Source organism: Pagrus major, chromosome 5 (assembly GCF_040436345.1).
Source record: "Pagrus major chromosome 5, Pma_NU_1.0".
Lineage (NCBI taxonomy): Eukaryota > Metazoa > Chordata > Actinopteri > Spariformes > Sparidae > Pagrus > Pagrus major.
The window spans coordinates 23,716,854-23,730,625 of record NC_133219.1 but is presented as its reverse complement, the minus strand read 5'-3'; the positions used below and the strand labels follow the sequence as shown (position 1 = coordinate 23,730,625).

The window sequence follows — 13,772 nt, the reverse complement described above, 5'->3', positions numbered from 1 at the left end:
AACTAACCACTATTTGCTCCAGGCAGGAAGCTACAGTACACTTTGAGGTGGGCGCCACACTGAGCAGGGCACCCAAAAAGCTATATTTGACAAGTAAAAACAACAGCTAAAAACAATATTAATGTGTAAAATCTATGAGCATTAAAAACCTGTGTTGAGAGATGGGCAGGTTAAAGCATTAGGTGAAAAGTTACCATAATCTACACACTTTTTACAATTAATTACATAGGAACTTTCAACTAATCAACATAGAGTTCGTAAGAGTAATCAGAGGTAGCGAGGTCACAAGCCTATATAAATAGACTTTTCTTTTTTATGAGGGGAGGAAAGCTATACAGACAAAAAAATAAACGTACCCACTGAACATAATGTTCAGTCTAAAACCTTTTCTTACCCCCCGTCAAACTACCCCACCCCGCCCGCAATCCCTCCCCTCCACAAGAAAAATCCCAAGACCTTCCAGTTTAAACATTCACTGAAACATTACAAGTTCTTTAAGTAAAACAAAGTACCTCAAGGGGTTCATCTTTCCAACCAGGATTCATTCCTGGGAGCACTAGCAGGCAAAACCGAAAAACAATGAAAAGCCTCTCTATATCACTGCGGACAGCTGCAGAGAGGAGTATTTGCTGTCTGTAAAACTAAAACTTAATCCAATGTCATCCCACCACAAACCTTCCTTCAGGACTTTCAGTTAAAGCATGGAGATGGTCCCAAACCAAGTTACCCCTCCTCTTACATACAGATCCCCATCACCAACATAACAAAGGATATAAAGCTGTCAGGGTAGAAATAATCTTTTTGCTGAATTATTGCCAGTATTGTTTGCACGGGTTTTCTTTTTGGTTAAGATAGCACTGGAGTACAGTGGGGACTCTTGAGTTCATCAGCTTGAGGAACAATCTGAGAAACTCAATGCTCACAGGTAAAGTATAGAAAGGCTGCTGAGGGATATGAGGTGAGGGGGCTTGACATATCAGTACCCACATTCACATTTGACAGACTTGCAACGCAGACCAGAAGTCATGCCACTCCACCATGGCTTTGTGACTTTGGAGAGAGACAGGAGTAATTGTCTCTCGAGAACTCCTGAGAGGTGAGCAGACGTCACCTGTTATAAATGATGACATGATCCTTGCGTTGACAAGATCCCACCGTCACCAAGAGCCCACTGTGGCTAACAGCTACATCATTCACTTAGCCAGGGCATCGTAAACTGGAATAAACATGTTGAACTGTGTGTGAGTCTGTGTGTGAATGTGTACGTGTGCGTTTCTTTGCTGTTGAGATGGAAAAAAGGTAGAGAAATGTTTTTTTTTGTTTCTATTCCCAGAGTTCTTTGGCTTGATGCATTTCTAAGAGGGTGAGGTGTGCATTCTCAGGTGACTGATGAGGTTGCGCTGCTGGGTAAACTTCCCCCCGCAAAGCTGGCATTCGTACGGCTTCTCCCCAGAGTGGACACGCATGTGCTCTGTCAGACGGTACTGGCGTGTGAAGCGCATGCCACACTCTTCACACGCAAACGGCTTGAGGCCGAGGTGGCTGCGCATGTGGCGCGTCATGGTGCCCCTCTGGGTGAACATTTTGCCACAGATGTTGCAGGGGAAAGGCCTGGTCAGCCAATGGCTCTTTTCATGTTGTCTCAGCGTAGCCGGGTCTTTGTAGCTCTTACTGCAGACTGTACACTTGAACGGACGCGCTTCAGAGCCAAAGTTGGAGGGACCTGTGGGGGCAGATAGGTCCTCCGCCTCCTCCTCATCTTCCTCTTTCACGAAGGTCCCTCCCTCTTCTTTGATGTAGAGCTCATCCTCGGTGTGTGTCTCCACGTGAGCATTGAGCTGCTCAGAACTGGGGAAGCCCTTACCACAGGGAATGCACACATAGAGGTTGTCTCCAAACGCTGGCTCAAAGCCCTCCTGCCGGTACACGTAGTTGGCGCTGTGTCCCCCTCCTGTTCCTCCTCCACCACCTCCTGCACTCTCTCCGTCACTTTGCCCACTCTCCTCACTGTGGTCTTGGCCGTTCTCTCCCCCGTCTTCCTCATCTTTACACTGGTCAGAGGTGAAGCTGCTGCCGCTGCCCCCTCCAGCCCCAGAGGACCGGCCATCTTTAGGACCCACGATCACCCCATTAACCAGGGGCCTGTCATGATCTTCTGACTTCAACCCTGACGCCTCTTTCTTAGGCCATTCGTTCTTGCGAGCACCCTGCCGGGATTTCTTCTGAGGTGGGGGGCCATCAGGCTGGTTTTGGGATTCCTCTGAGCCTTTAGAGGAGGAGTTGAGATCCATGTTCTCTGAGCCACAGGTGTCTCCACCTGGTAGGGTGGTAGAGGAGTCATCCAGTGAGGCACTGTTGGTTGTGGATACTGAGGCAGATTGAGGGGATTCTTGGGAGTTGCTGTGTGGGCTGAGGGCGTCAGTGGCTGTGCCCGCAGATGGGGGGCTCTTCTTGGACAGGTCGAGTCCAAGGTCTGGCTCCCCAGCACTTCCTCCACTGCTGAGGTTACCGTTACTGCTGCCATTCCCCCCATTCCCATTCCTCCCAGTGCTGCCGACAAACATTTCGTCATCTGAGAGCTTGTCCCGAAGGCCTTCATCTGGCTGTGGCTGGTCGGCATCGGAAGGGGTTGGAGGATAGTGGTTTTTAGGACCAGCAGGGGTAGAAGAGGAAAGGCGCTGGTTGTTGATGCGTAAGCGGCTGAGGGGACCTGGAGTGGAGGGTTTACCTGGCAGGGGTTTCCCACCATTGCGCTTAAGCTTCTTTCTGCACAGAGCAGCGAGGTCATGGAGCTGGAGGTAGCTGGCTGCGGTTAAGAGGGCACTGAAATTCTGCTCACTGCTCTGCTCCGTCGAGGAGAGGAGCTTCCCAGTGTAGATGAAGTCCAGAACTTGTCTGAATACAGAGGGGTTAACCATCTCTGTGTCGAGGTTAATGAGGTTATCGTGGAGGACCAAAGATTTGAAGTAGATGCTGCTTGCCGCCAGGATGTTCTTGTGGGCACGAAAGAGCGCATTCTCCACCACGATGATAACATCACACAGGAAGCCCTTGGCTCTCTGCTGGTTGAGTTGCAGCAGCAGTTGTTTGGCATGATTTGGCAGTTCCATTTCCACCTTCCTTCTTTCCTTCTCTTTCACTCTCTCTCTCTCTTCCTACACGAGCACCACCTGAAGCTGGAAGAAAAAACAAAAAATGTGGTTGGTTTTTTCATTTGAGACACCAAGACATACTAGACTGATACGTGACAAATGGCAGGTTGTTCAACACAAAGATAAAAATGGTGATCGAGCAGCATTTGCTTAGTCAATGCAACATGCAAAGGCTTCATGTAAAAACGGAGCTTGTATTGTTCAGTAGAAACAGGTTTTTCTACAAGTTAGGTTTAATTCTACTTTATTGGAGAGCTGCAACAATAAACCAATTCATTGATTCATTGCCAACTAATAAAATGTCCTATTTGTAAGAAAAGCTGGGAATGAGACTCAAAAACAAATTTTCTTACAAATAGGACATTTAAATCAAACGGCAATTATTTTAATAATCGATCAATCGAGTACATTTTTCTCATTTCAGCTTCTATAATGTGAATATTTTATGCTTTTTTTTTAACTTCACTATGACACGAAAGTGAATATCTTTGGATTGGGGACAAAAAAAAGCATTTGAGGGAAACAAACAGACATTTTTCACTATTTTATGACATTTTATAGACCAAACAACTAATTGATCAACCGAGAATGATTAACAGATCAATCGACAATGGAAAACAGCTTCAGTTGCTGCACTTGTTTGTTGTAGCCGTAAGTAGGATTAAAATTGAATACAGGTGTGAAAAAACTGACAGTTACAGAGCTGCATGCCTGACATATCTAACAATTAAACTGCGTGTGTTGCGACACCCACTGTGAGTACATCAATCCAAGCTTTTAGCTCTCATGGGGAAATTAGCAAACTGTTAACACAGCGTGCCACATAATCACATGGCAGCTCAGAAACTGGAACCCTTCCTCTCCTCTTATCTTCCTTTTTAAACAAATTGCAACCCTACATGGATCAAGTTCTGATTGTATACATTGCCACTGTTCTGGCACAAAAGCCAAAGGGGCGGAGGAGAAGAAAGGGTAAAGTAACCACTTTTCTCAGGTGCCTCCCCTACGCTTCTCTTCTCTATCTCTGTGGAGCAACTCTAGTTTCGGTGGGGTGCCCTCTTTGGAAACTCGGCTCGCTCTAGTCTACATTAGGTCATGGTAATGTCAGCCCTGCACTATTGTCTGGGGGTGGGGGTCGGTGGCACAGCAGGGCCGCGGGGATGGATTAGGTGACACCTGAGCAGGTAAAACTACACAGTAGATAGGGCAGAAGAGGGGGGCAGAGGGTGTGGCTCAAAGACAAGGACGGCAACACCTGATCCACCAGAGAGGCCCTCATTTATGGAATTAGGACAGATGAATCTCATTCACCGTTAAACTACATGCTGATGACCGATTTCATACTGCTGTGGTCTACTTCTAGTCTGACAGTGAAAACAGGAACTTTGTTAAAGAAACTGAATGCAAAAGAGGCCTGCAAGTGTGATAGTAGTAGTGTTCTTTAGTTGAAGCAGCAGGGGTCTATGCTTGACCCATGTTAGCACGTTCATAAAGCCCTGGGCATGCTGGGAAAATGGACACACATCTTTAATGCCCCTGATCAGAGCAGGGTATACCGTATTACAGGAGATTACACAGTAATGCAGAGAAATGCTTAACTCGAGCCGTAAATACATGTGAAAATGTGCCATTTCAACTCAGTGCCAACTGAGAGATTTACTGAAAATCATGTTTCATAACACACAGCAGGAAAGAAGGAAGTGGTCCCTACACTCCGCTAGCGTCCCAGAAGCATCACGCCTGAGTGCAAAGGCTCACGACTGAACACCCTCTGGAATAAAGTTTCATCTGACCACTGAAGCCACGCAAATATGTGCAGTTCATGAGACAATATTATCTTAGATTTTCCATATCGTGATGTATCAGGAATCTCATTAATATTTTTTGAAAGAAAGAGTGATAGAGGTATTCAGTCAAAAACATTGTGATATTTAATTATGTCATACAGTCCAAGCATTTGTGAAGTGCTTTTATGCAGGAGATCTAAAAAAAAAAATTGATATATAATGTGTATCTGCAGCTATACTAACCAAGAACAACTGCTTCAGCATCACCACTAATGTTTTTTTCATCAGTTCCTTTAACCAGTCAATTCAGTCTGAATGATCAGGTTTAGCAAGCTCTTGTTTGATCTGCGCCCTTCATCGAGGAATCTGACATTTCCAGCAAAATAATGGCATGCTGTGTCACAACATTCTTCAGCAAAGCTTTGAATATACTGGCCAAGGCCCTTTGGTAAAGCTCTGCAATCATCATGCAGATGATGAGTGAATAACACACAACTATAGGTGACAACTGTAACTCGGAGGCAGTTACGTGAGCAGCATTTGAGTCCAAGACAAATTTCCTCACGGGGACAATAAAGTATATCATATCGTAACATATGAAGGGAATTTGTTAGGTCTGGGTAGCTAGAAATAGTCTGTTATAGGCGACACTGAACATCTTGCAAAAACAACCAGGTGAACTGTTAACTGGGGACAGCTTGCTGGTGTATCAAAGCCAGCTCTGTGGGAACAGTGAGGCTCGCTGATACAATCAGCTGGAGTGATCATTACTCTCAGGTCCAGGCCTGTGCTTGCCTCCTCTGCCTTGACACTTCTTTTCTTGCCTCCCCTCCCCCGTCTGTCTTTCCTCTGCTCCTCTCCTCCTTTTCTCCCTATCGTCACCAGCCTCTCGCCGGGCATTCAGACACATCCCCGGAACAGTTCCCTGTCCCCGACGAGAATTATAATGAGCTATACTGGAATACATAACCCAGATCTGCGGCTAATCGCACAATGTGCTACAGCGGTGTGCGGCGCTCAACCCTGCAGGCAGTAATGGAGAAGAGGGCTGCTGGAGAAAGAAGGGGAGGCCCTTCTTCCTCTAGCAGCCCTCTTTCTCCATGCTATGATGCCAGCCAGGAAGCCATATATCAGTCAAGTCTCTTAACACACACACACACACACACACACACACACACACACACACACACACACACACACACACACACACACACACACACACACACACACACCTCTATAGCCTTTATGGGGGGGGGGATTTCAAGAGGCTTTTCCAGCAGACCAACATAAAAAAGGGGCTGGGCTCGGAGCAGAGAAGCCAGCTCTGGAGAAAAAAAAAAAAAAAAAAAAGAGCCCTCCCCCACCCCCTCCTCTTCTCATCCCTCCTTCTCTCTCTCCTCCCCCCCCCCCTGCCATCACCCACTCTGCTACCCTCTCCCCCTGGCCCCTCCAGTGCTGTGCTGTGCCGGCTGGATTCCAGGGAGCTGCTAATGGATTATGGCTGATCTATATGCTGCTAGGGTGGGACACGTGTAGGCCCAGCTCCCCTTCCAATGGTGCTGCCCAGGAAAGCAGGCTTAATACCACAGGGGACAGATAGGCCAGCACCATCATGGCAGCTTCTGCCAGTACGAGACTACAGAAACATTTTCAGTATCACATCAAGGCCGTGTTCTGTTACAGCATCGCAGCCTCACAGCTATAGTGTAAAGTCAGGGAAGGATCAAGCATTAGAAAGACGACCCTACTAGAACAGCTAGAATGATGTTTCCAGTATGCGGGATGACTAGTTCATATGTATAACATTACCTAGTTGACGAGCGGCATTTCCTGCAGGGTTGGATGCCTGGGTTTTTTAAGCCCTCTGCAAAGGCTGGCAGTGAGGTCGAGAGATGCCAAGATAGCTGCTCAGGAGGGTCGTGAGAAACAATACGTGCTCTGACCAAATATGGCACCACATACCAACCAAAGACAGCTCTGGGCTCGGACTGCATGATCCTGTGCCCTTCAAGCACAGGCACGGGATCAGCTTACCTTGCCTGCAGTGTTAACCTTTTCCAAAACTGACTGCGGCTTAATGATAGAGGGGCAAACCTCATTTTAAAAACACCGTACCCTACTGCTTACCCTCAACCTTGACTTGTTTCAGGGGCCTGATGAGAAGATGAGCAGACGGGGATGTTTACACGCACTTGGCAGACATGATCAGAGTAACATATCCGATTCTGGAATGAAAAGTAGTGAGCATCAAAGTGCCCCCAGCAGTGAATTAATGTCAGTCTGCCCTCAATTAAACCGGTTACACCAGCGATCTGGATGATCTGTTTGGACTTCATTTACCGCTGCCTGTCATTGCAGCCTTTTTCCAAGGAGTTTATGGATTAAACAGTTAGCTGGCAAACCTTTCAGAGTCAGCGTACATGCAGCGAAGGTGGCTGAGAGAGCAGTGGGCTGTGGCACTAATCTCCTGAACAGAGGGTAGCGAGCCAGGAGAGAGGGCAGAGGTGAGGCAAAGTCCTGTGGCGCAACAACAAAACACACCCTACAACTGTGAAAGGTCACCTGCTAAACAACCAATCAAAAACAAGAAAACAGATTCAACCTCGGCTTTATTGCAGGGTTACCTTTCGCAGCGATCTCTTTGAATTATATACAGTAGTGACTTTGTAAAACTGCAGAAGAGACAAATGAGCAGGTAAAGACTGAAGTCAATCATGTACGCGAGCAAAAAAGCCTCCTTGTGTGCGCGCACTTACAGAGACAGTGCACTTAAAACACATGCACACACAGCACACACACCCAGAGAGTATGCTGGTGGGCAGAGGGAGTGGGGGAGGGGCTAGGGGGATGGTACAAAGCCAGTTTGAAATACAAACACAGAGCACCTCTGAGCCATTTCAACATGGCTGAGGCTGCTGCATGGGTAAGGTTGATCCATTCAGGACTCGTGGGTACTGCAATTATCTGAGTTTCTGTTCTCTCATGAGTGGAGGGACGGCTCACAGTACAATGAGGAGATTAAATGGGACAGCTGTGCTTCTTGGCACTCTATACATTTCTTTTCACCTGAGTATATCTGCTGCATCACAGGAAACGGCATATACAAACCTCGATGATTTGATTTGATCAAGAGTTCAGTTTTAGGACACATTTTAGAAACCACGGTTATTGTGTTTATGAATTGCAGGTTAAGGCAGAAAAATTAGACAATGTGTTTAAATGCACCACAGTAACCTGGTGACTATAAATATACATGCAGGTGATTAGCAAACATTTTTTCCCCCAATGATATTTATTAATGCTGTCATATTTGAAGAGGAAAAGTCATGGAGATGCTTTACAGAGCATTTACAGTGCATGTTTCACTGTTCAAAGCAGCACGATCTTCTTATAGTAATGATGATTCCTTTCATCTGGCCTCAGTGCCGTCCCAGATCTTCCTATCTCAAGCCTTTGTCATGCATGCGCACATAAGTGAAACTCCTTAACCCTGTTAGGAAATCAGGTTTGTCTTACCCAAATCCTGCCGTGTTTCCCTAAATCTCTTGATTCACTTAATGAAACCCAGTTTGTTGTTTCCATAGCGTTTAATAAATCAGGTTAGTACAGAAAGTTAACAGCAAGTTATGTGTATGTAAATGCACTGAGCATGACCCGCTGCCATTAAGTCATTTTTAGTTAAGTTAGTTTTAGTTGAATTTAATCCAAAACATAGTACTTGTTCCAAACGGAGACTACAGAGGGTGAAATAATGGGTGAAATCACTCGCTGTGGTCTTTGCTGGAAATAAAAACCTGCCTCTACTTGTGTCTCTGTGGCAAAAATGTGAATAGCTCTGATGCAGAGCATCTGCTGGAATTCTGGACACTGATCCAATTCTGATAACATAATCGCTTCAGAAAAGACGCAGGGGAGACGTCCAGCTGTACAAATGCTCAAACACATTATTATGGGAAGTACAGGCTGATCTGTCTTGGAGACATGGATTTCTGCAAAAATTGTTGGATACAAATGCTGCAGAACAGGTGCATGACCCTGGTGCTACATGGCTGAAGGGGGAAGTACATGAATTACAGTGTCCCTACCGCAGTGAGGGTAGAAACCTTCCAATTAAGACTCATTTTCTGTCAGGCAGTTCAGCCATGATGCAGAAAAACAAGTCCTGCCAAGGGTGCAGTGGAATGAAAAGAGCCCTGTCCATTTCATCACAGGAGGTGGCCCGATGGTTCCCGTGTACCCCAGATGTGCCAATGCTGTGCAGCAAGGAAATAAAAAGGCAAGACTCTCTCTCTCCCACACATGAATCCTCCTACATGTGCACAACCGAAAAAATACAAAACAAAAAAACATAGTCCGGTATACATGACACCTTTTAAATTTCTGGATTTTCTTGCAGCACAGTGACAGACCAGTGAGATTTTTCTTTGAGCTTCATTTCCAACACCACAACTTAACAACAGCTCATGAATGAATTTGTTTTGTGGTTTGCATGTTGTCCACAAGTAATAGTAGACACTGCGGCCACAGTCAAGTCTGGAGGGAGTAACAACAAGTCATAATCTGGGCACGAGCCCCTCACTTTTAAAGTCGGGACTCTGACAAACTGCCAATTCTAATCCAAACAGATACATTTTATCAGCATGGGAGAATTCAATGTCATAACTAAAGAGGTCCAACAAAGCAAGATGGCAGCACAGGACAGTGTATCTGCAGGTACAGCTCAGCAGTCATGTGCTTTCCTAAAATGTTTATTCTTCTTACGTTTATATCACAAATTTTTTGACTGTTAATATTTTGTTTGCAAGAATGTTTCTAAGCATGTTTTTTTCTTTGCGATTTTGATTTATTGTGTGGAGACTGATGTGATCTTTAACACAATAAAGTTTGTAAAAAGTGAGTCTGAATACTTCCCTCAGAAACTGTAACTTTAAACAACCAGGACGCATCAACATAACAGCAGCAGGTAGAATTCCCTACAATGTGACTAATCTCATATTTTCAGGTTTGACAGCATTTCATTTTTATCTCTAATTGAGTGTTGAGTCAATTTACTTCCTTTCAAATGCCTTATTAATCCATATATCCATATATTTAACCAGATCCAAAAGAGGAGTGTCTAAGAAAACCAACTAGGTCTTTTTTAAGCAGAGTTACAACTACACTCTGCCTCTCTCTCTGTAATGGGTTAATACGTGTGTGCATCTACATTCTGTGTCCTGTGTTTTAAGCCTCAGTTGCTGCATCCCCCCCCCCCCCAAGAGAAATTAAATAAACACTGAAATGAACACTGAGATGTCCAGAGGCTACCAGCAATACTGGCTAACACATGCTGTATCCAACCATGTGCCCGCAAAGCCAAAAGTGAAGTAATCAACCGTGTCACTGACATACCAACATATGATTGGTATGATAAAGTGACCTCTGTCTTGAGAGAATGAACTTTGTTGATGAGATAAACCCCCAGCCCCTTCCCTACCCGTAAAAAGCAGCAGATCCACATGACCTGGATGCTAATGCTTTGGTTAAGGACAGAGGGCATGTTGGGTAAGGAAAGATCCTGTATGGTCCAAGGTTTTACACAGCTGCCCCCCCTTCTTTCCCCACCTCCTCCTCCTCCTCCTTCTCCTCCAGCCTTTAAACACTGCATAACCTTCTGGCTATCAGCACTACATTCCACAGACTGTTTCTTCTTAAAGAACAACAACAACCCTGCCCTGAGGTGCTTCAACCACTCAACGAAAGCAAACTGCCCTCAAACAGGCAGCACAGAACAGGACAGAACAGGACAGAACTGACCAGAACGGTCGGATCCATATAGATACGACAGCCTAGCACAATCTATAAGTCCTCGCCTATCATGTCAGCGGAACATATAGCCTAAGTAGCCTTACTGCATTTTGCTGCCCACACACGCCACAGTAAGCCGTGATCACAATGTACACAGGATACTGTGCGTGTGTCTAGGAGCCAAAGGGACAAGCAGGGTGAGGCAAGACCAACGGGCCGATCATGAGGATCATGAGGCGCACACACAGGCCTCAAATTACCCTCCAGGCCCCACTTTGTAGTCCATAGTAATCAATGAAACCAGTCAAACTGATCAGTTGACTTGACTTGCTCATTTTAAGGACCTAAATTAACTTGTTCCACACTTCTTAGTAGATGTACATACGTATAATGTACATTTGTAAACAGACAGAATATGGAGACGAGCAGGTAAAAGACTAAAGCAGTTACTTTATTACATTTTAGTCAGATTTTCACTATAGTTACCTACTTGCTACATACACGCCGTCAGTGTAATATTTAATCTGTCTGAAAGAGGATTGGTCGATTAAAATGCACACTAATATCCCCACTCACACAACTTGATAATTTCTGCATACCTGTTTAAGTTTATAAGACACCGTCCTGAAAATAATGGGATTACCTGTCAGTCTTCAAAGCTTATTACTGTTAGAGATGCAGCACTGGCATCATCAAACACTCGACTCAATACAGCCAGGAGCGCTATTCCAGCTTTACAAGCCCCACCAAATTAGATTATGTATATAAAGTGTGCACCACATCAAGCCTCGAAAGTGTGTCGTATACAGCTATGTAACTGTATTGTTGAAAAGCACGATTCAGCTAATTGTTTGGCCAAATTTCAGGCTGGCAGGCAGAGCAACTGCTCACTTCAACAACACTTCTGGCTGGGTGTAACCAGCTAAAACAGAGTCCTGTAATCTTCATATTATAGGCTGCAGCACGCTGCAACCCTGAATGGGATAAGAGGTTGTGAAAACAGACAGATTTACCGTCAAGCTGCCCAAATGTTGTGACTAAACTTTCCAAAGACATAATCTAGAAAATAGTAAAACATTATGATTTTCAAAACTCCTCACAAATTCCCTACTTAAAATTAGTTTACGTCAACAACTGCCCTGGATGTATTCAATCAAAAAGGTATAAAAACAGTTGTGTGATTAAACTACAAGCAAGACTGTGCAAAAACTATGTTGCCAGGCATGTCAGGATCAAAAACAGGAAACACGTTGTGACTCCAAACCTACATTTGGGACACATACGATACGTTACCTGACAAACGAGGACCTCACATCACTTAAACTAAAGCATCGAAACATACAACTGGCTGAATAACTTATCATTTAAAATTACTATTTAATCACAGCATGTATATCAGTTAAAAGACAACAAAGTACATCTTGTTTATTGCGTAATAATTTTTCTCGGATGATACTGAAACAGGCGTGGAGTGGAAATGTCTTGACAGAACTAATCATTTGCTTGTACAAAAGACAGCAGCCACATTACTGACATTCCTGTGCCCTATTACCTCCATGCCCCTTGGTACTTTAACAACACTAATCACCTGAGGAGCCAAGCTGTCTTCACACCTGAGCACAAATATTTTCCTGTTAGTTGCCAAGTGATTTGTGGTTGGGCCTGAATTATGAGTTCAATAATCAAATATCCAGCAAACTGATGTGGATTTATTTGATTTGATCATTTTTTATCTTCCAGAATTGGAAATTCACACCTGGTAAATCCATATGTGGCAACACTGCTTCTATAAAGCGCAGTAGTTTTTGGGTCACAATGTAACGTTACACCCACACTGTAGCCGATCACAAAGATGGTCGATGTATAGCAGTAGCCCACCTATAGGCAATCAAGAGGTACACAATCCCCTCCATCGAGAGAATGTACAAGAGAACGATGTAAAGCAGAAAGTCTTAACATTACGCTGGGTTTTATTTGAGATTCAATCCTGTTAAATCATTTTTTAATTAACCCTACCTAACACCAAGGTGCTTAACCTACATATAAACAATGCAGGTTACACCAAAGAGGTACCAACTGCAACATCTCTGTGGTTATCAGGAGGATTGCGCGAAATATCGTGCGTAAAAATGCGCAAATTATTTCATTTAACACATTACGGTTTATCAACTGCTGTTTTAAAAAAGCAGCCAGTGTTTTGATTACACGAGATATTAAACAAAGTCATTCCTCACATCCTGCTAAACAATTAATACAACATACTGGATGATAAAAACAGAGAAAACGAGGCGAAAGAGTGGAGACATTTCAACATTTCTGTGCAGCGCAGCGACGAGCCGTTTGTGGGTCCGTATGTGCTTTGCCAGGCAGCCTGGTAATTATTTGGTACACACTCGTCCTGTGTGGCATCTCTCACAAGCCCACGACGCCAAAATAAACGCCACAACATTCGCGAACGATTTATGTTGCGGTTTCCGAACAGGAGCCGCGATGAGCCGGTGCAAATACTGTGGGATCTCTCGGCTTGCCAAGCAGGCTGGTAGAGCCAGAATATGCACCAGCGGAGCCCCTTTTTGTTGGCACGCCGTGGAAAAAAACACCAACGTAGCGCCGAAAAAGCCTTGCGATCCCTGCAGCAGCTGCGAGAAAAACGATCCGATCGAAACAGACGCGAAAGCAGCCACGTTACGCATTCACAACCCACCTAAAAGAGAAATAAATCCATTTAAATACCTTATTACATCGGTAGGATCGTTCTCAAGCGTTCTTTACCATCCTCTTGCTCATCTCACAGCCTTCGGGACGCCATGTTGCAAGCTTATGACGTTAGGCTTCCTCACCCCTGACCCACATTTGAATAGAAACCAGCCCAGAGTGCAGCAGAGAAAACATCCCACTGTGGGAGGGTTTGGCCACTTTCTCAGCCCAGGACCCCTGGCAGGCAACTTTACCTGCAAGATGGCAGAGAGAAGGAGAAGAAGAAGACAAAGTGAGGGACCTGCCGTGTTCACACTGAGCGTTCAGGCCTTCTTCTCCCAGCAGCACG

General features: G+C 44.9%; 1 protein-coding gene across 1 annotated transcript; it reads right to left on the bottom strand.

Annotated features, from left to right (window-relative positions):
• Positions 1 to 359: 359 nt before the first annotated feature.
• On the bottom strand, positions 360 to 13,533 carry hic2 (hypermethylated in cancer 2). The gene is made up of 2 exons (XM_073466449.1): positions 13,460 to 13,533; positions 360 to 3,176 (listed from the first exon to the last, which is right to left on the bottom strand). The coding sequence occupies exon 2, from the start codon at positions 3,108 to 3,110 to the stop codon at positions 1,356 to 1,358; it is 1,755 nt and encodes a 584-aa protein (XP_073322550.1). The 5' UTR covers positions 3,111 to 3,176; positions 13,460 to 13,533; the 3' UTR covers positions 360 to 1,355.
• Positions 13,534 to 13,772: the final 239 nt, after the last annotated feature.

What these genes read in the sequence shown, in the direction of transcription:
- hic2 (XM_073466449.1), bottom strand. Translation starts at nt 3,110, where the DNA reads ATGGAACTGCCAAATCATGCCAAACAACTGCTGCTGCAACTCAACCAG.